General features: G+C 56.5%; 2 protein-coding genes across 2 annotated transcripts in view; both read right to left on the reverse strand.

The window, feature by feature from the left end:
* The window catches only part of FAM53B (family with sequence similarity 53 member B), a 74,916-nt gene extending 62,269 nt beyond the window's left edge, over nt 1-12,647 (reverse strand). Inside the window, exons 1-2 of the mRNA XM_042908050.1 lie at nt 12,565-12,647; nt 5,030-5,084 (exon numbers count right to left, since the gene is read on the reverse strand). Of these exons, the coding sequence (XP_042763984.1) occupies nt 5,030-5,084; nt 12,565-12,642 (133 nt within the window). The 5' untranslated portion in view covers nt 12,643-12,647. The remainder of the gene's footprint in view (nt 1-5,029; nt 5,085-12,564) is intronic.
* Nucleotides 12,648-12,750: 103 nt separating this feature from the next.
* The window catches only part of EEF1AKMT2 (EEF1A lysine methyltransferase 2), a 70,007-nt gene continuing 62,999 nt past the window's right edge, over nt 12,751-19,758 (reverse strand). Inside the window, exon 6 of the mRNA XM_042908052.1 lies at nt 12,751-12,830. Within this exon, the coding sequence (XP_042763986.1) occupies nt 12,823-12,830 (8 nt within the window). The 3' untranslated portion in view covers nt 12,751-12,822. The remainder of the gene's footprint in view (nt 12,831-19,758) is intronic.

A 19,758-nucleotide genomic window follows, 5' to 3' on the forward strand; every position in this document is an offset into this window, starting at 1 on the left:
TACACAGGGGAGAACTATTCAGAGAACTCAACAAACTGCATATTGATTGTTAACTAACATCCCCCTGGGACCTTTGCTGAGGCGGAGAGAGCGCGTAAGCATACATCCCAAGCACACAGCTCAACCATGAGGCACCGTGGCATTCCCAGGCTTGCGGGTGGAGAAAGGGAGCTTCAGAAGAGCATCACGCCTCAACCACGGACGCACAGCGAGCCAACGGCAGGGTCTGCAATCCCCAGGCCGTGCTCTTGCAGTTGGGCCAGGCTGCCCCAAACTTGACCACCTTCCTACCTGGCAATGCACCGTGGTGGGTGGTGCCCAGTGAGCCTGGCAGTTGTCTTCCCCTGTCCTCTGGCACCACTGTGGGCCCCCTCCCCGCCCCAAGGCAGGCCAGCCTGGGCGAGAAGGCAGCCGGGGAGGCTCCCCTTCTCACTGGTCACCGTGAACAGCTGTCATGTGCCAACCACACTTTGCACCCACTTCCGGTCTGTACTTTATTCCAGAAACACCGTCTGAAACCAATAAATGGTGCGAGGAACCATTCAGAGCACTCTGCACGGACAAACCTGAAGCTATTTGAGGGAGTGAAAACTCACCCGTGTACCGATGATAAATAAAAACCAATAACAAAGAGAAAGCAAACTTCAGAAAAATCATACATCTGCATAGTCATATATGGATGTGCTTTTAAAAATGAACACGAAGCTCTCTCTAGCCGATTTTGGTTGATCGTCTGTTTCTTATGGGAGGCTCTGGTCCAATGATCGGATTCCAAATGGCTACCTCTGAGAGAGACAGAAGCAGCGGCAGAGACCAGAAACGGGCCTGAGCCACTCGGGTGCCATTACCGCTGTCCATTTCGTCTCAGTCCTCTGCCGGTTCTAGGAAATCTAAAAATGCCCCACCTCCGAGTGCCGGCTTTTGCACCCGAGGTGCAATCCCACTCCACTTCCAGCAACGAACAGTGGTGGAGTTAAAAGACCAAAAGCTATCAAATCTCAACGTGGAATCTTCCAGTCCCACGCGGCTCAGCACAGCCAACTGGTTTACCCTGTAGAAATTAACACGGAGAGTGCCCCCGGGAACAACCCTTTCATGTACAGAGTAGACTTTAACAGCCGAGTAATTAAACACAGAAAGTAAGGGCTTATAATTAAAATGCTGACAAACCTGAACCAGAGTGGCACAAGTAAGGGCTGCTATCATATTTTTACAATTCCCTTTTATACATAATGCATGATCCTTCTGCTCAAGCTTCTCTATGTTCTCTGCCTGTGAAATAATTTACATTAATAAATAATTTATTACCATAACTCCTAAAGTAATTATGGGTTTCCTTGCGATTTTTTTTTTTTTTTTAAGCATACGAATTGTTTTGTTCTCTGTTGGTTGACTTGTATTTACACGACTTTTCCTAGTGGCCTTTTTGCAATAATTGGTATTGCGTTCGCTTTCTCACATATTATTTGATTCCCAGGCCTCTCCTCGCCTGAGCGGTGAGGAAAAGGGAATATGTAGTGTCCATTGTCCCTGCAATACAGGATTCAGTTAATGGGTGCAATTAGCCAAGGGTGGTGAATGGAGGCTGCTCTCATCCCACTTGCCCTGTTTCACCAAAAGATTAAACTGATACACGTGTGCCCCTGGGTCAGCGTGAAGAAGCATCTCCCACGGCAAACAATAGAGGACCTGGGGGGGAGCCGTGTTGGAAGGATTCGCGTAGAGCCCCCGCCTCTCCAAGCACACGGCGATCCTCTCAGGGGCGGCCGAGCCCCTTTCTCCACCCGCTGGAAGTCATGGCCGGCAGCAAGGGCTGGCCCGCCTGCCAGGCCAGCTGACCAGCAGGCGGCCCACACCCACGAAGCTGCCACCTGACCAAGGTTTCCTGTGTTGAGAACACAATAACCGGGCACGTACACAGCTCTTCCCCACAGAAGCCGCTCGCAGAGGAAATTCCAGCTCAGCAAAGAAAGTGTCCTCGGGACGGTACGGGAGGTGAGAAGGGAAGCCATGGGGCAAAACACAGTCTCTGCTAGGAGGAGCCCTTCCGGGACCAGGCGGGGCTCACAACCTAGTAAGGAGCACGGGGCCCTGGTGCAGAGCAGGCCGGGCGGTGGCCTGGCTCCACTCTGCCCTGCTCTTCTCTCTCCCCCGCTTTGGACAAGCACAAAACCACTTCTTTGTACCAAGTTCCCAAACTTGGTGTGGGGGGGAGCGAAAGCTGGGGAGGCGCCCATAAGCCAGCTCATAACAACATAAAGTACTTAAAAAAAGAACACATACTGTTGCGAGCACTTGATCATATTAGTGAGGCATTTTATCTAAGTGGGTGCAGAGGAGGCCGAACAACTTGAAAGGGTGGTTTTTTAAGAGGAAGCAAAAAGGCCACTGCACTCCCCACCCTAATGCCCTGGCCTGGGTTTTCTTAAGAATGCTTAGGAAACTCAAACTCGCACTGGCTTCCAGCTAGGACCCTTGCATGGGGGCTCAGGAGGAGGGAAATGCCCTGAGTCACAGGGCCAAGCTGTCCCCAGCAATCACAGGAGAAGTCCACCGATCAGGGCCAGACAGGGGGTTCGGTGATTAGAGTAACAGGACATTTTGTCTTGGCTGAGTATTGTCCAGCCCTGGAAAGGCTCAAAACCCTCTTGAGAAGTCCGGCTGGACCCAGAGTGCTATTAAAAAGCAGGCAGGCCTAAAGTGAAATCTCACTCCCTGGGATGCTCCCCCGCAACCAAGTTCACGTCGCAGGGTGAGGCCACACCTCGATTCGCCGGTTAAAGCGGGCAGGAGCGGTCACCTGAGCTAGCACCCGCACACAGGCATGGGCGGCCTCAGACTGCTGACACTCCACCTGCACGAGTGCCCGGAAATGGGATGAGGGCGGGAGGGGCTGAGCCGGCACCTCCTGTGTGCTGCTGTCCCTTTAAATCTCACCAAGAACTACAATCTGCAAGATGAGGGGACCGAGGCTCAGGAAGATGGGCTGAATTCCCTGTTCCTCCAGACTCCACTAGACAGAAGCCCCCTTCCCCTGCCCAGGGCAGGGGCAGACTTACTCTATCTCTGTGCCAAGTGCCTGACACTTAGTAGGTACTCAATAAACATCTAACGGAACACGTCCCTGAAATGTACCGTGAATGCACACTTCAGATGGGTCAGGGTCTCCCCAAATCGAGGAGGGGTGGTCAACAGAAAGACGGGCACGTGGGAGAGAGAGCAGCCGAGGAGAAGGCCAGGAGGACTCTGGAGACCCCCGCGCCTGGCTGCTCCTCTGCTGCCTGGCAGTGCCCTGGAACCAGCCTAGGTCAGGTACGAGTGGCCTCGAAATAAAGACCCACGTCTCCACCGCCCCGTGTACTAGCCTGGCCCAGTTGACAGCTGAAATCCAGGCGGGGCTGAGGGGCTGAGCGCCCAGGTGCCTCTCTCTCCTTCCTGGCAGGACAAAGGCAGGCAGTTCAACCACAGCACAACTGAGTCCAGCCCATGAAGCAGGCGGTGAGGCAAGCTTCTGAGCCATGTGGCTAAGTGACTGAGGGTTTGTTGAAAGCCGTTAACCACCAACGAGGTGCTCAATCAAGCCCCATGTGGGGGACAGGTTTCAGAAGTGTGTCACATGGGTAAACCGAGGCCAGGTGATCTCCCTGTTTCTATTTCCTCCGGGTGGCAGCATGAAGAGGGCCACCTGGGCTCTCCCACAGGGCTGTGGCTTATGACTGAGGGAAAAAAAAAAACAAAAAACCAATCTCCCTTCTCCCCCAGCCTGGGTCCAGCTCTGCCAAGGGAGCTTGGTCACCTCACTAGGCCTTGGTTTCCCCAGGTGTGAACTGAGCATCCCCACCCGCCCCACACCGAAGCTGCTGCAGAATCCCGGAGACCCTGCAAAGTCAGGAGCCTGGAGCTCACTGTTAACTGTCCACCCTCGTCACCCCACCTACGGGGACGGAGCCTAAAGAAGAAAAAGAAAAAACCCTGTGCACAGAGTCAAAGGCTGAAGGCCTGAAGTGGTCACCTATCTCGGAGGCTTGGTTTCTGCCTCAATGCAAACCTCACAGAAACTCATGTGGCAAGGTGTCCCCACAGGGGGCAGGAGTCACGGAGACACGGTGAAAGGAGGGATCGTGCTCGGTCATTGGGAGCACAGAAAAAAAATCAATATAATCAGTGCAGTCATCCCCTCTGCCCCCTTGTAAAAAAAACAGTAATTCACACTCCCATGGGCACAGGGGACTGAGACAACCTTTCTGGAAAGCAAGTCAACAATATGAAGCAAGACCCTTAAAAACGTTCCTGCCTTCTGGCCTCTCTATTCCACTCCTGGGAACTCCTAAGGAATAATCCTGAAGGCAGACAAAAAGACAAAGACTTCGACGCTTAGTCACTGTTAATCACAACGGCAAATAAAACAACCATGCCGCCCAACAGCCAAGAAATAGTCACAACGTTAAATACATATTGATACACAATTCAGTACTACAGACTCCTTAAACCAGCGTGGAACCGATAAATTTAATGCGATGCGGGAATGACGGTAACTACGACTCAGTGAAACAAAGAAAAGCAAAACTTCTTCGTATCTAATTTTATATAATCCGGTGTTCATCGTGGCTACGTAAAAAAACTCACAGGACATAAAAACACACCAAAATATTAATAGGAGTTATCACTGGGTTTTGGGGGGCTAGGAGAGATTTTTATCTTATACTCTACACTGGGGTACGTTTTCCGAATTAAAAAAAAAAAAAAAAAAAAAAGAACGTGGTTACCTTAAAAACCAGACAGAAACACTCAACGTTACGGTTGGAGACGACATTTGCAAAGCACACACCAGCGCCCGTCCACTCACTCGGCCCCGCAGCCCGGGCGCCACTCCGGCACCACTGGGGTCAGAACGGGGTGGCAGAGTCCCCACTCTGCTCTCTGCGCCCGTGTCCGTGTCCGGAAAGGGCTTCCAACGTCTCACCTGGAGGACTCAGGCCCTGGCGGAAGGACTAGAGAAGCACTCTTCACGGCCACCTTGGTTACTCACCCATAATTCCACAAGAGAAAAGTGTCGGTCCTTGACTCATCTTCTTTGGCGTGTGCTGAAAACAACCAGAAAAGCTATTCACTCTTCGCGTCATAAGAAGCACGTTTGCACATGACCCTGCACTGATCCCTTGCTAAAGTCACAGTTAAAGGGGTAACTGCCTCTTGCCAACGTCAGATTAGGGGACGGAGACAAAAGTGTTACGAGAGGCAACATCGGCCTGTAATCACACCCGGACTCCGCGTCCAAAGTCTCCAGTGAGTTACGGAGGCCGTCAAGTTAATGGCTTCAAAAACACACAAGAAAGCCCCATGGCTTCTGACGCTCGGGGACTGGGCCGTGTGAGTGACACAGACGAGGTGTGATACACACGGTTCCCCAAGCCGGGCTGCAGAGAGGCCTCCCCACAGCCCAGGCTGGGAGAAGAGGGGGCCTCTCGATGACAGGAAGAGCCCCCAGTGAGGAGCACAGGCCCATCTGTCACCCTCGGCTCCTTCCCTCCACCCCCCCTCCCCGCCCCGAGACACCAGAACAGCTCTTCCTCCTCTACACAGAAGCATCAGGTAAACCTCAGGAGGGTGGCCCTTCGCCGTGCGAGCTGCTTTGCCGCAACAAAGAGGCCCCCCCCGGGCACCCTCTCTGAACTGAAACAGAAACTCGAAGGTGTTATTTGGTCACAGCAAAGAGCTATGCCTTTCAGACTCCTTGGCACGGTATTCCGACGGCTTCCCTTTCCACTGGGAGCATCGTGCGTCTCCCCTCACACCGCACACCCACCCTCAACAAAATGCCACGGCCGCTGGGAGAGAAACGGGCCACTGGGGCCTCCACGAGAACCCCAAGACGGGACACTGCTCCGCGGCTACACGGTAACCTGAGCACGGAACGTTCCGGGCTCCCCTGTGCCGGCTGCGGCGGGGGTCAGGCGGCCTATTCTGACCTCTGGTGAGGAGGAGACCGTGCCCACCGGGGCCCCAGAAAGAAGGCCCCGCCTCAAGCATTCCTACGACTCCTTCCCTCCTCCTTCCGCCCGTCACCCCCTCGTAAGTACTGGAAATTATTCACACGCAGGCTGCACGAGGGGACTGACCACGTGATGGGGAAAGAAGCTCTCGGCCCCAGAGGAGTCGGCCCGTCCAAGAGAACTCCATCTTCTGGGAGGAGCCCCAAGCAACAGGGACACGCAGGCTTCCAGGCTGAGAAGAGGGCGGGAACCCAGGCCCTGGTGCCTTAAGGGCCACAAGGCTGAGAGGGAGCTGACTAGGAAAGACCTGGCCCCACCCAGATAAAGGGGCGCCAAGTGCCTGTCCCCAGCTCCCCAGTTCAGAGCCCTCTGCGCTCAGTCAGCTACGTGTTCATCCATTCAGGTCACTAAGGGGCCATCCCGGCCAGCCTGGGACACAGAGGTGAAGGACGCCCGCCCTGGTCCTCAGGAAGCTCACGTTTCGTGGAGGACAGAGTCACACAGACGAAACATCGCACGACAGGGAGCGTGGGAGCGGAGGGGAGAGGACCCAGGCCAAGGGTGCGGGGGCGCGCGAGGTCGGGGCCGGCGTCCTGTGGGAAACACCGGAGCCGGTGCTCAAGGACCAGAAGGCTGCAAGAAGCAGAGGGGGCGGGGCAGGGCTTCTCCGGTGCCCACTCCTCGGTTGAGAACAAGAATCCGATTTTCAGGACGGGCTGCCCTCCTGGATCCCACAGTGACTTTAACCATCCAGTCTACGGCCAACCAGGAAACAGCTGGAAAAAGTCAGATGGCCGTGTCTGCCTGTCTTCCAAATGACTTGGCTCCCACAGCAGGACGCGCGCTGAAAACCCACACCGAAGTCACCAAAGGGGAGTGGGTGACAAAGACCCAAGAGCCCGGCCTCTGGGCAGTGCCGCCCCCGACACCCAAGGGTGCAGCCCATGGCCACCAGGCAGGCTCCGCTCCCGGGGGGAGGGTTCACAGAGGGAAGTCGGGCTTGGCTGTGCCAGGGGCCTCGCCTGCCGAGGGAGAAAACTCCAACGCTACAGGGGCACCCTGGCACAAAGCAAACACCTGCTGGGGAACCACAGCCCCCGCCCCGTGGCCGGGTTGGGGAGGCAGGTGGCAAAGCGAGCCGGGCGGGCGGCGCACAGAAAACCAAAGTGGGATGGGGCCGGGGAAAGCAGAAGAGAGCAAGGACCCTCGAGCAGCCCGCCTGCTGCATTGCCACACAGATGCCACCGAGGACGGCTTGGGGTTTCCAGACGACAGGAAGCGAGCCAGTGAGCCAGCCCGCTGACCTGTCAGCGGAGCACGGCTCACGGGGCTTTTCCTTCCACTCGGCCGGCGTGGCCAGCCCACAGACGCAGAGGGAAACCGCTGCGCCAGCACACGGGGGCTCCCGGGCCCTCGCTCACCCGTTCATTCGCTCAGCAAGGATTCATCCCCGTTGGCTACGGCCACTCATTGGCCAGGCCGGGGAGCACACACGTGGAACGGGACCGCGGAACTGCCACCGCTGCCCTCCGCTGTTAGACCGAACCAGCCTCCTAACCCGTCCCCAGCCTGTGCCGTGGGCCCATCGTCCGTTCTCCACCCAGAACCCACGGAGGCCAGCCGATGCTGCTCCTCTGCTTACAAACCTCCAATGACCTCTCACGGCAACCGGAATGAAACCCGCCACCCCTCTCCCTGCAGCCGCCAGGCCCACACGAGCCAAGCCCGTGGGACACTGGCCCTCCCAATGCCACCTCGAGTCTTGCCACGACAGGCTCCCCGCCTCACTCCTGCCGCACGGCCTCCTCGGCCACCCTCCCTGACCGCCCCAGGCAAAGGGCACCCTCCCCACCCGTGCTGTTCTCCACAAGGCCTTGCAGGCAGTACGAACACTCGGCAAAGGCTCCTCGCGGGGCACGGGGCACAGGTGGGCAGCGATCATTCGCACCCAGATCTCACACCACTTGAAGGAACATCGCCACGTCCCCTGTTCTCAGCGAGCCCCACTCCTGCTTGCTCACTGAGTGCGTGAAAATGCACGACCTGGTAATGCAGCACCCCCTTCTTCTGCTTCCTGCACCCCACTTTTGCACTGGGACCCCTCCCTCCACACAGCAGTGTCTTGGTGGGACTGTGTCCCCGTCTCCCCTGACACGGGATGGGCACAGGACGCGGGTGCGGCCCTCTCTGCTCTGCGGCCCGGCTCCTGGACTGAGCAAGCGCTGGGAGTCGGCAGGGAGGCCCTGAGCCTGCCATCAGCACCTGCTTCCAAAAGCCTCCGAGCCGCCCTGTCCCTGCCCTCTCTGGGACCTCATTCACCGCTCTCCCAACAGCTTCCCGGGACGTCAGGCCCAGGCATACCCTGACCAGGCTCAGGTTTCCCTGAGCCCGACACCAAGTTCCCGTCTGGGCTCCAGGTGGCCAGAGCCGATTTATCCCAAGTACACCTGGTACATGATGAAATTCCTGCTGGTATATGCCACTCTGCAGCCAGCCTTCCCACTCCGTCAAACCCTCTGCACCACTGCAGGAAGGATGGGCCAGCCAGTCACCATGTGGTGAGGCCCGCCAGGCCCTGGGGACTCCAAGCCTCAAGGTTCATACGACACTCAGTGTGCATACTGAAGCCAAGGCCTTGGCTGGTGTTTGCAGAAAATACTCTATTTCTCCGTGACGCCTCTACTCCTAAGCCTACCCCAGGGCAGGGCCTGGTCTCTGTGATACTCCTTGGGTCACAAGACAAGGTTTTGGCACCAGATCCTCCGTAGAGAAGGCAAAAGCTGGAAATCAAACTGGGGCTTCAGGGGCCCATCTGAATAAAAAGACAATTCAGGTCTTTACTTAATGAGGAACTTGCTCAGACAGAAAATGGCAGAGCTCATCTCTGGCCATAATCCTGCTTCCTCAGAACGTTCTTCTGCAGGGTAGTGACTAAAGCAATCACATCACTCCTTCCCCATGACAGTGTGATGGGGAACCACAACGTGACACAGTCGGGCTCACACCCACGCACTTGAGCAAGACAAGCAGGGCACCCCAGCCTGCTGAAAGGAACACAGTGAGACCACGGCTGTGGGAAGAAGACAGAGCCACGCCTGACAAGGATAAAGGAAGCCAAAGAGGGACGAGTGCCCCTGTGTGGACGCTCCCAAAAATGCCAACACAGACGGAGTGGTGACCCTGCCCCCCCACCCAGGCGTCAGGGTTGGCCAAGGCGTGGGTAGCGGCTAAGGGTAGGTGGGAGAAAGGCACCGGACTGCCGTGGACCGCGCGTGCACCCCTGGGTTCTAACCCAGGCCAGCCTGGGGCCTGCCAGCGATCCCGGCTGGGGCTGCTGCGCCCCATGCCAACTCAGGGTGGCTGTGGGTATGAAGGCTCTCCGTGCCCAGGCAGCTGCGTGCAAGGCCTGGACGGCCGGGCTCTTCCCAAGAGGCAAATCACAGCCTCGGCATCCTGATCCGACAAGAACAAAGTCAAGTACTTGCTCCCCAGACCAGTGTCGGCTGTTGAGGGAAACACCTCGAGGCTGGGGAAACGGAGGCAGCCACTCTCCACCCTCTACCCTGGGACAGTCTCCAGACTCGAGAGAGAGGGCTGGCCGGGGGGGTGGAGGCAGGCCGGGCCAGGGAAGATGGTCACTCGGGCCCGGGAGAACGGGCCATGGCCTGAGTGTGGGCGTGCAGGGAGGGGCCGGAGAACGCCGCTCCCGAGGTCAACCGTCCGGGCTGCCTTCCAGCAGCAGTAGCTAATGTTAGAACACGAGGAGGAAGAGCCCACTCTGCAGAGGAAAGCGACCAGCAGAGTGGGGGAAAGGGGAACCGAGCACAGTCCCCACTGCTGTGCAGTGTGCAAGCTGGACCGGGGCCGGGGCCGGGCGGGGCCCTCAGCCCTCTCTCCCCAGGGCCAGGCAGCTGAGCACTCCTCGGCCCTTTTTTCTGGTTTCCTACATCTCTCTCGGGAACAAGGCCAGTCACTTGTCCCCCGCATTTCGTTTTTAGAAAAAGAACAAGAGACCTCAGAGGGCAGGGAGGGAGGGTCTACAGGCCAACTTGCCCCGTGTCCCCAAGGTCGCTGGGTGGCCCCCGGGTGACTTTGACCCACAGTTTCAGACTTTCTCTCTCTCACTGCTGTGTGTCCGGGGCCTGCTCCCCTAATTCCAAAGTGGTCTGTGACTCATGTTTTGTTTTTTAATCCGAAGCCCCCCCCACCCCCGCCCCTGCTTTCTGTTATCTTCTTAGCCTGCTTAGAAAACAAAGGAGAAACACTTTTCCATGTTCCGGTTGTTATCTTGATGGTCTTTACAGGAGGCTGGTGTTGCCAGTTTAGGAAGCCGAAGCAAAGCCCCCGTCTGCTTCCTCCCAGCACCGCCGGCCGGGGGAGAGAGCACACTCTACCATCCCCGTACTCTCGCTTCCGTCTCACGGACGTCAACACCAGGCCGAGACGATGCGGGGTCTCCCTTCGGCTGCCGGCTGCGCAGGCCTGGACTTCAAGTCCGCTTCCCTCAACCTTCCTTTGCTTTCCTGAGAAGATGGGTCTCCCTTCCCAGGCTAGGGCTGGGCGGCCACGCTCTTGCTGGCAGGCACTCAGGCCCTGCCTCCTCGAAGAGCAGCTCAGCTGACCTGGGGCCCACGTGCCCCGGGACCAGCTCCACAGCCAGCCCCGGCCAGGCCGGCCCTGAGATGGGACCAAGTTCGGCAGCAGCTGCTGAGGCCAGCAGCACAGCTGGAAGCGGGCAGGGACCCTCCCTGGGGACCTCCAGATGGCCCTCACCCCGGAGGTCGTTCCTTTTTGGTCAGAGCTACTCCAGATGTGTTCTTTAGATTTCAGCAGGAAAACACCCCACCCCCACCCCCCGCCAGCAGAAAGCCAGAGCAGCTCGTACCCGCACCTCGGCTGTGAACCTGAGCAGCAGCCAGAGAGGAACCAGAGCAAACCCGAGCTGAGCAGCAGCTGGGGTGCAGGAACCCACATTCACTCACTCTACAAATGTCCCTGAGCACCGCCCAGGCCCTGGTCTCAGGCACTGGGTACTCAGCAACGAGCAAAAGAAACAAAATTCCTTGCCTTCATGAAGCTCACATTTCAGTGAAGTCTTTCAACAAAAGAGATCAAAATGTGGGATAGGCACTCTGAGGGAAGACAGACAGGGAGAGGGGCAGCAAGCATGGGAGAGGGGGTGAAGGTGGCAGAGTTCAATGTTAGGTTAAGTGAGCAAAAAAGAAAGGGAGGGAGGGAAGGAGCCCTGCTAAGCGGGAGTGTTCTGGGCCACACAGGAAGTGCAAAGGCCCTGAGGCAGGCTCCTGCTTGACGCGTTGAGCGAGGAGGCCAGTGTGGCTCGAGCGGAGTGGAGGGAGCAGAGGGAGAGCAGACAAAAAGCAGCATGGTCACGGAAAGCCAGAGGACATGGGCCCCGTGCCTCCCGGCCAGGTCTTTGACATTTGCCCAACCTGAGGTAGGAAGCCCGTGGAAGGCTGGAGCGGGGGAGGGATGCATCTGCCTTGTAGTCCCTGTGGCTGCTGCGTGCGTAACAGGCTAACGAGCCAGAAGCAAATCTGTTACAACAAACTTCCAGACGAGAGAGGCCGGCAGGTGGGACCAGAGTGGCAGGAGTGGGGATGGCGAGAGAGAATCTAGTCAGAGACATTCAATGCAAAGTGGAAAGGAAGCCGTGATGGGCGGAGAGACCCGGCCCACCTTCGCTTGCGGAATGCTTCCAGTCCAGTGCCCGGCACACCCACGGCGGGCCGTAAAGGCCTCGGGTCTCGGCAGCCTTCCCACACTCCTTCAAGGGCTGGAGACCCGGCCTGTCCTGTCCGCTCTTGGCCTGGCTGTCGGTGCGAGCCTGGGGAGGGAGCCCACGAGTGTGCCAGGGTGGGCTCACACGAGGGGCTGTGAAGGGCACCGGGGTGGGTGCCTGCTGACCACAGAAGCGCCAGAGTGCTGGGGATGTAGCTATCTGCAAAATTCCTCCCCGAGTGTATTCAAGCCGGAGCGGGACCTCTTCTCGGCCCCTCTGCGGGGAAGCGGCCCCGCTCACTTCTGAGGAGCTGGGGCTGGAAGGGGGTTAGGAGGCTACTCTGTTCTCAGTTGGAGAAGGCCGGGCCGTCTGCCTCTCTGGCCCAGCCCATCAGGCCGCTTGGTCGGAGGACAACTTGGGCAGACGGCGGCGGAGAGCGGCTGTCACCACAGCCCACCATCTTGGCCGCCAGACCGCGCCTTCTTTCCCCCTCCTCTCCCACCCCTGACATTCCCCAGGCGGCCACCACCTCCCTTCCGGAAACCCCCTCCCCTCCGCGGGTGGAGACCAGAAGGAGCTGCAGGGACGGCAGAACCACGCTTGGTCCTATTTAGCAGGGCGCTGGCCGGACCTCGCCAGCTACTTCCTGAACGTGCTTGGCCAGGCTCTGGGTGACTGTGCCCACTGCCCTGGCCTGCAGCATCTCCCAGAGTTCTGCTCCCGGGCACTCTGGATTCGGTCTGCTAAGCCTGCATGTTCGGTCCACAGCCCCAGCTGGACACCAGGCCTCAAGAAAGGTCATCTGAGATATGAGGCCCCCTGAGTCCTTACCAGCTCAGGGTTGAAGGTCCTGCATGCTATGGAGTCAGCTCCCTGGTTGTCGAGGCTTTTACTCAGGATCATCACCATGGTAAGGACCTCAGGCACTGGGCTCCATCCCAGGGTGGGCACGAGCCATCTTCGGTTGGGCAGCCTTGGGCAGAGGGTGACCTCCTGGGCACCTCCCAGGTGACTGGCATCAGCAGTAACAGCTCCCCATCGGCCGCTTGCCCTCGGGCTGGGGCTCTTCCAGGAAATGGCCAAGTGCAGTCAACTCCCTGGAAAGACAACAGAAAGGCAAAGGGATTCAGGTCTTGGGAAGACCGGGGCCCTGAGAGAGCTGCCCACGCCCCCGCCAACCCCATGCCGGGACCCTGCTTGGAATGGAACTGCCTCCCTGCCGAAGGAGAGGCATTCTGGCCACAAAGTCCAGAATCACCTTCTCAGAGTCCCCACCCCACCTCATGCCAGCCTTGAGGCGTCCCTAAAGCCAACGCACTGGTGGGTCCAGCAACGTGTCTCAGGTTAGCCACATGGCACCTTTAAGACCTATCTCAGGGTCTGGGTCGGTCACTATCTGCTGTCCCCAGACTCTGCTCAAGTCACGTGACACCTTCCACCCAGCTGGCTTTACAGACAGCTTCGCTATATGCCCAAGGCTGAGGGTCAGATACAGACCAGCCCCACAGTCAAAACTGAAGGGGTCAGCCCTCAGGCAGCCTCAGTCAGCAAGGAAGCTACTACCCTCCTCCCGGTTATGAACAGAAGCTAATGGAAGAATCTGGAGGGTTTGTTTATTTGGAGAACTTACTTTACTTACTTACTTATTTATTTTGAGAGAGAGAGAGAGAGAGAGAGAGAGAGAGAGAGGCAGAGAGAGAGGAAGAGAGAGAGAATCCCAAGCAGGCTGCAAGCAGTCATGGCAGACCCCAACGCGGGGCTCTGACTCACGAACCGTGAGACCATGACCTGAGCCAAAATCAAAGAGTCAGACGCTTAACTGGCTAAGCCGCTCAGGCACCCTGGCCACGGAAAGGCACATATCTAGGGGCACCTGGGTGGCTCAGTCTGTTAAGCGTCCGACTCTTTGATTTTGGCCCAGGTCATGATCTCACGGTTCGTGAGTTGGAGCCCCGTGTGGGGCTCTGCACTAACAGGACAGAGCCTGCTTGAGATTTTCTCTCTCTCTCTCTCTCTCTCTCTCTCTCTCTGCCCCCCCCCCCACTCATGCCCTTTCTCTGTCTCTCAAAATAAATAAACTTAAAAAAAAATTTTAAAGGCGCACCATTTCTCATCCCTAGAAGGACATCTCAACAACGACACGTTTGCAATACTGGGGACCTTTGTAGCCTGAGACCTCTCAGGCCGCCATGCCACACGGCCCACCAGCACCTCCTCCCGCGTCACCCCTCAAACAAATGCTGAAAGAGCACAGCCCTTGGCTCAGGTTTGAAAACGCGCTCCTTACAAACCAGTTTCTCTGATCCTATGTCCACCCTTCTGTGGTTACACCGTCAAAGGAAGTCACATCAGATGCAAGGAACCCGATGACCACCGTCACAAAGTAAAAAAAAATCATGCCGATAATAGTAGAAAAGGCCAGCTCCTAATCTGTAATTAAAAACAAACTGCTCGGTGCAGGAAAATGTTCTAGAATCTGTTGCTCTGTGTAAAAATTAATTGCACCCTGGTATTTACTTGCTATCCAGATTGTAAATCATATTTTCCTGTTTACTTCGATTAGACTTTACAGTGGGTGTTATTGAAATTGCTCAATTACGGGCCAGCTGGCAAGCACAGGAAAATTACCTTCTACTGTTCTTCGAAAACAAGGTTCATCCAAAGTGCAAAAGCAAGGAAGGGAGGGGGGGAAATCAATACATTTTCAAAGGACTGGCTGTTCAGGAAGAGGCCTGGTGGAGGGTAGGCTCCCAGGTCGCACCGGGTGACCCGATGCGCACTTCAACGCCACATCGGCCTAGAAGCAACACATTCTGACCAAGAGTGAGCTGCTCAAGGAAAGAATTTCAGACCACTCCTCCAAGCTCCGGCCAGAAAGCTGAGCCAGAAATGCCCGCCAGCCCCCTGGATGCTTGGCTGGGGAGCGGGGCTGGGAGGCGGGGTGCTACGGACTCTCCCTTCAAAGGGACCCTTTGTGCCGCCTCAACGGCGGAGTCGAGGCCCGCCGGCGGCCATCTTCTTTCTGGGTACGACCTCATGCAGTTCTGGGGCGGCCAGCCATTGGCCCAAGGCCCAGAGGTAACCTGCCCTGGCACCACCCCGCCCCTGCCTCTCATTTCCGTCTTCCCTAAAAGGCAGGCGGGCTCGGAAGGTACCAGCTCACGTCCTCCTCGGTCAAGGACACCTGGGGCGGAACCCCAGCTCTTAAAACGCACCGTCTGAGTGACCTTTACCAAGTTCAGTCTCTTTCTCTCTCCATAAACTACGGACGACAGCGCCTGCCTCAGAAGACTCCTGTACCATGTGACAACAGAGCTGAAACCCTTTGCTCAGTGAGAAGTCCTAGCTCAGGTGCTCCTGTGAGGAAGTGCTTGATGAACGGCAGCTACCGTCACAACTGTCGTCGGGGAGGCTGCGGGTCCCGATCCTTTCTCGGCAACGGCCGCCCGAGCAGCGATCTGTCCTCTCGGACTTTTTTAAAGAGAAAGTCCGTTAAATTGTTTTAAGGCCAAATTCGATCAGGATGCCACTGGTCATATGATGGCCCATCTCTCTGGTGAAACAGTAGGTGGTCATTAAGAATGATGCTGTGGGACTCCATTGCCATGGAAACACATTAGGCCACCAGGATGCCGCCGATAGGCACCAAACACGAAGCCCGACCGAGGCAGCGGTGCGGGCGTCCCTGCTCTTGCAGCTCTGCCCCCGCTGGAGCCCCGACGAGAGGCGGGACTCACGGCGGCAGCACGAGGGGCGAATACCAGAGCCCCACATGCTTCTGGAAACGGATGGTCGGCAAACACGGCAGGCGCCCAGTGGAGAAGGGAAGTCGAGCGCCATGCCCGTCCTCGAGGGTCACGGAGAGTTCCGCGAGTGCCGGCACTAATCTAACTAAGGCAGGCAGGGGTAGGGGGCACCGGAGCGCAGTGGTAAACAGCCCCCCACCCCCGCACGTGTGCCGACAACATACAGCATGACCCGCAAGAGCCCAGGAGTGGGGACAGCCAAGAAGCCACCACCCGGGGACTGTTCACACACATCGCGGCAGAGCCACGTGAAGGAACGCCGTGCCGCTTTAGCCACGGATGGAACGAGGCAACTCTGATGGTACAGATGTGAAACCCTCCCCAAGACACCCTGTGAAATGAACGGAGAGAGGAGAACGGCGAAGTCCCAAAAGCACGGCCGCCTTATGGAAGGGCCCGCAGTTCCAGAGTTCGAGGCACTTTGCTTGTGCGGCCTGGCGTGCTCCTTAAATCCTTCATCCAGGGCATAGGATACTTTTTTGGTGAAAAAGAAAATAGGCAAGATTTCACCAGGAAGGAAAGGCACACTAGCAGAAGTAAGACCGTAAGCAAAGCACAGTGGCCTGCCCTGTGCACGGGACGCGGTGAGCACACTGGTGGCAGGAGCACAGGGTGTGTGGCAAGGAGAGGCGGCTGCCAGAAAAAGGAGCTGGGACGGCCAGTTCAAGCCAGAAGAGCTCTGCCTGCCCACTGAACACAGACTTTTTTTCTTTTTTTTTTTTCATGTTTTTTTCAGAGAGAGAGAGAGAGTGCACACAAGGAGGGGAGGAGTAGAGAGAGAGGGAGACACAGAATCAGAAGCAGGCTCCAGGCGCTGAGCTGTCAGCACAGAGCCCGACGCGGGGCTCGAACTCACGGACCGCGAGATCATGACCTGAGCTGAAGTCGGTCGCTTAACCAAATGAGCCACCCAGCCGCCCCATGAACGCAGACTTTATCACATGGCCACAGGGGGCTCCCCAAGGGGCTCGTCTGCTTTGATCTGTTGAAAAAGAGTGATTTTTTTTTTTTCTGGGCCCTTTGCAACACCTAGCACAGTGCCCCGAATACAGTAAGAGCTCGAACACATTTTGAAAGAGACTAAATTGTAGCAACATCTGAAAGGATCCAGGCACATTCTTAGACTTTGTGAGGCAAATCCAGACCAGCAGAGCCTGGCACAATCTGGAATTCCCTGGGATTCCTTTGATCCCTGGCATGGACCTGGCCCAGTTCACTGGGGAATGCCAGTGCCCGTCCAGAGACTCACAGCCCAGTCTGAGAACGGGGCCAGGGGCTTCTCAGGGAGAAGCTGGGGGCGGGGGAAGGGGGGGGGGGGGCGGTTGAGGCTCAGCCTTTGAAGGGACAGCTGGTAAACTGGTAGTGTGGCTCTGCCCAAGGCAGAAGGGGGTGCCTCAGAGTCACAAGTGGCAAGGTAAAGGCCTCCTGGAGGCCACCTCTGGGGCACAGACCCCGCTCTGTCCTGGCGGGTTTTCTTTTAACCCATATTAAGAACAGCTTCTAGGGGCACCTGGGTGGCTCAGTCGGTTAAGGGTCCGATTCTTGATTTCAGCTCAGGTCATGATTCCAGGGTCATGAGCAAGGAGCCTGCTTAAGATTCCTACCCCCCCCCCACCCCCCGTCTGTCCCTCTCCCACGCTCACGTTCTCTCAAAAACAAAGAACAAAAAAACAGCTTCTATCTATTGAGAACCTACTGGGTCCCAAGTACTTTATACACATCAGCTATACAACAGGCTCACTTTACCCCCATTTTACAGATGGATAAAGCTCACCAAGGCAGAGAGGCTGATCTTGCATCTGAACCCAAGTGGCCCAGCTCCCAGGCATATGCTTCCCACCGATGTCCACCTGCAACATGGCCCCACTCCTCAGCTGCCCCTCCATCCCAAGTGCATCCTTCAAAAGCCCACTCAAGCAACTACCATACACCCCAGCAAGTGGTCTCCTTGGCATTTATCCCAGAGGAACGCAAACTTACGTTCACACAAAAACCTGCACATGACTGTTCACAGCAGCTATATTCGTGACAGCCCAGACCAAGAAACAACCCAGATGTCCTTCAAGGGGCGAATGGAGACACACACTGTGACACAGGCACACCGGGGAATACTACTCAGCGTTAAAAAGGAATGGGACGTTGAAACCTACTGGAATGACTCTCCAGAGAATTATGTGCGGTGAAAACACCCAATCCCCACACGTTAATTATGGCATGATTCCATTCACGTAGCATTCCTGAAATGACAAAGCGCCAGAAATGAGGCATAGATTAGTGCGGACCTGGGGTCTGAGATGAGGGTTTGGGCTGGGGGTGTGGGAGGGCGAGGCAGGTGGGGGATGAAAAGGCAACAGAAGGCATCCTCCTGGTGATGGGAATGTCCCATGCCTTGACTGCCTCTGTGTCGATTTCCTGCTTGTGATACTGAATGACAGTTGTGCAAGACGTCACTACTGGGGGGAACCGAGCAAACGACACATAGGATCTCTACGACTTAACAATACGTGTAAATTTACGACGATCTCAAAATTTTAGAAACCTACTCAATCTACACATTTATCAAAGCCAATAGAACTATCTGGGGTGCCTGGGTGGCCCAGTCGGTTCAGCGTCCGACTCGATTTCAGTTCAGGGCATGATCTCATGGCTCATGGGTCCAAACCCCACATCGGGCTTTGCACTGTCAGCGCAGAGCTTGCTTGGGATTCCCTTCCCCTCACCCCCTCTGCTCTACCCTCCCTCACTCGCGTGTGCACGCTCTCTCTCAATAATAAACTTAAAAAAAAAACTCACAGAAATATCAAAAACATGAATTGCACTGTAAGTAAATATAAAGCTTAAAAGTAAAAAGCAGAAGTCCACGTGGCTGCCACTGCCCGTACCAAGGAAACCGTGTGCAAGGTAGGGCAAGGACCCGTGCCGTGGGCTCTAACAGCCCCCGCCCTTCACTTTGAGCATATCACTTGACTTCAGTGTCCTCCTCTTTAAAACGAAAGCAGTGACACCTTTGCTCTGGGGGCTGCTGGGAGATCGGATAAGAAAATATGTATGAAAGAGTGAGGCACAGAGAAGGCCCCGGACATCAGTGCCTGGTCCCCTCGGCACAAGTAGCCACTGTCCGTCTCTCAACATCTTCCCGGTACATCTCCTACTGATTCCCTGCCTTTGTTTACATCTTGTACTGTCACTTCCCTGTGCCCTTATTTAGGTGGTAAATCAGACTCCCTGCACAGTGCTCATGGCAGACAGAGGGGCCTCGCACCCTGCCTCCACATCCATCTGGGGTGCCACTGTACACGGGAAGGAGGGGTCGCCCCCCCCCGCAGGTGCCTGCTATTCAGGGGCACGTACACTCTCAGGCTCTGACCCCAGGAGCCCCCCACTCAGTGATTCACCTTCTCCAGCATTTCCATCGAAAGAGCAGAAAGCAAAGTCAGACTTTCTACTGATCTGTGATCCCACTTCCCTGACCACCCTCCTGTTCCCTGGGCATAGATGGGGTGGCAGAGGGCTCTGCCCACCCCCCAAGTCCTGCCCCAAGGGCACATCTACCTGAAGACGGTCTGGACTCCCTGACACTGTGCCCAGAACCAGGCTCGCAGGTTGGGAAGGGCACCAGGCGACACCGCCCACCCTCAGAGAGAGGCCCTGGATCCCTCACCACGGCACCTCAGTCCCAGAAACACCCCCCATCTCCCTTCACAGCCCCTCCCCCCATACGGCCATACCCCTGGCCTCCACCTCCCTGAGCACCAACCATGGGCCAGGCTCTTCTCATTTAACCTCTCACATTCCTGCGAATAGGCATCTGTTAGCAGAACTCCCATTTTCCAGATGAGAAGGCTGAGGCTCCAGGAAAATAACTCCAGCATTTGCCCAAGATCCTACAGCTAGCAGAGGGTAAGGTCAAGATGTGAATCCAGGCCTGCTTTTTTGGCACTCTCTCCCTGATGCCACAGGGAACAGGGGACGGCCTCGATCCCTCACACAAGTCCTTCCTAACATGAGACTTTCTTGCTTTTGTTCTGGATCTTCAATGTGCCTTCATCCATTTGCAACCCTTGAATCCAGCTCTCTGATACCACTGTGGTCAGGGACTCTCAGCTTCTGGCAAATGGGAACCCTGCCTGGTGCGTGCGAAATGAATTTACAGAATGCTAAAAAGTTTTGTAAACTCTAAACCTCTATAGAACTCTCAAGTAGATTAAAGGAGTTTACC

The sequence above is a fragment of the Panthera leo genome, chromosome D2 (assembly GCF_018350215.1).
Source record: "Panthera leo isolate Ple1 chromosome D2, P.leo_Ple1_pat1.1, whole genome shotgun sequence".
Taxonomy (NCBI): Eukaryota; Metazoa; Chordata; class Mammalia; order Carnivora; family Felidae; genus Panthera; species Panthera leo.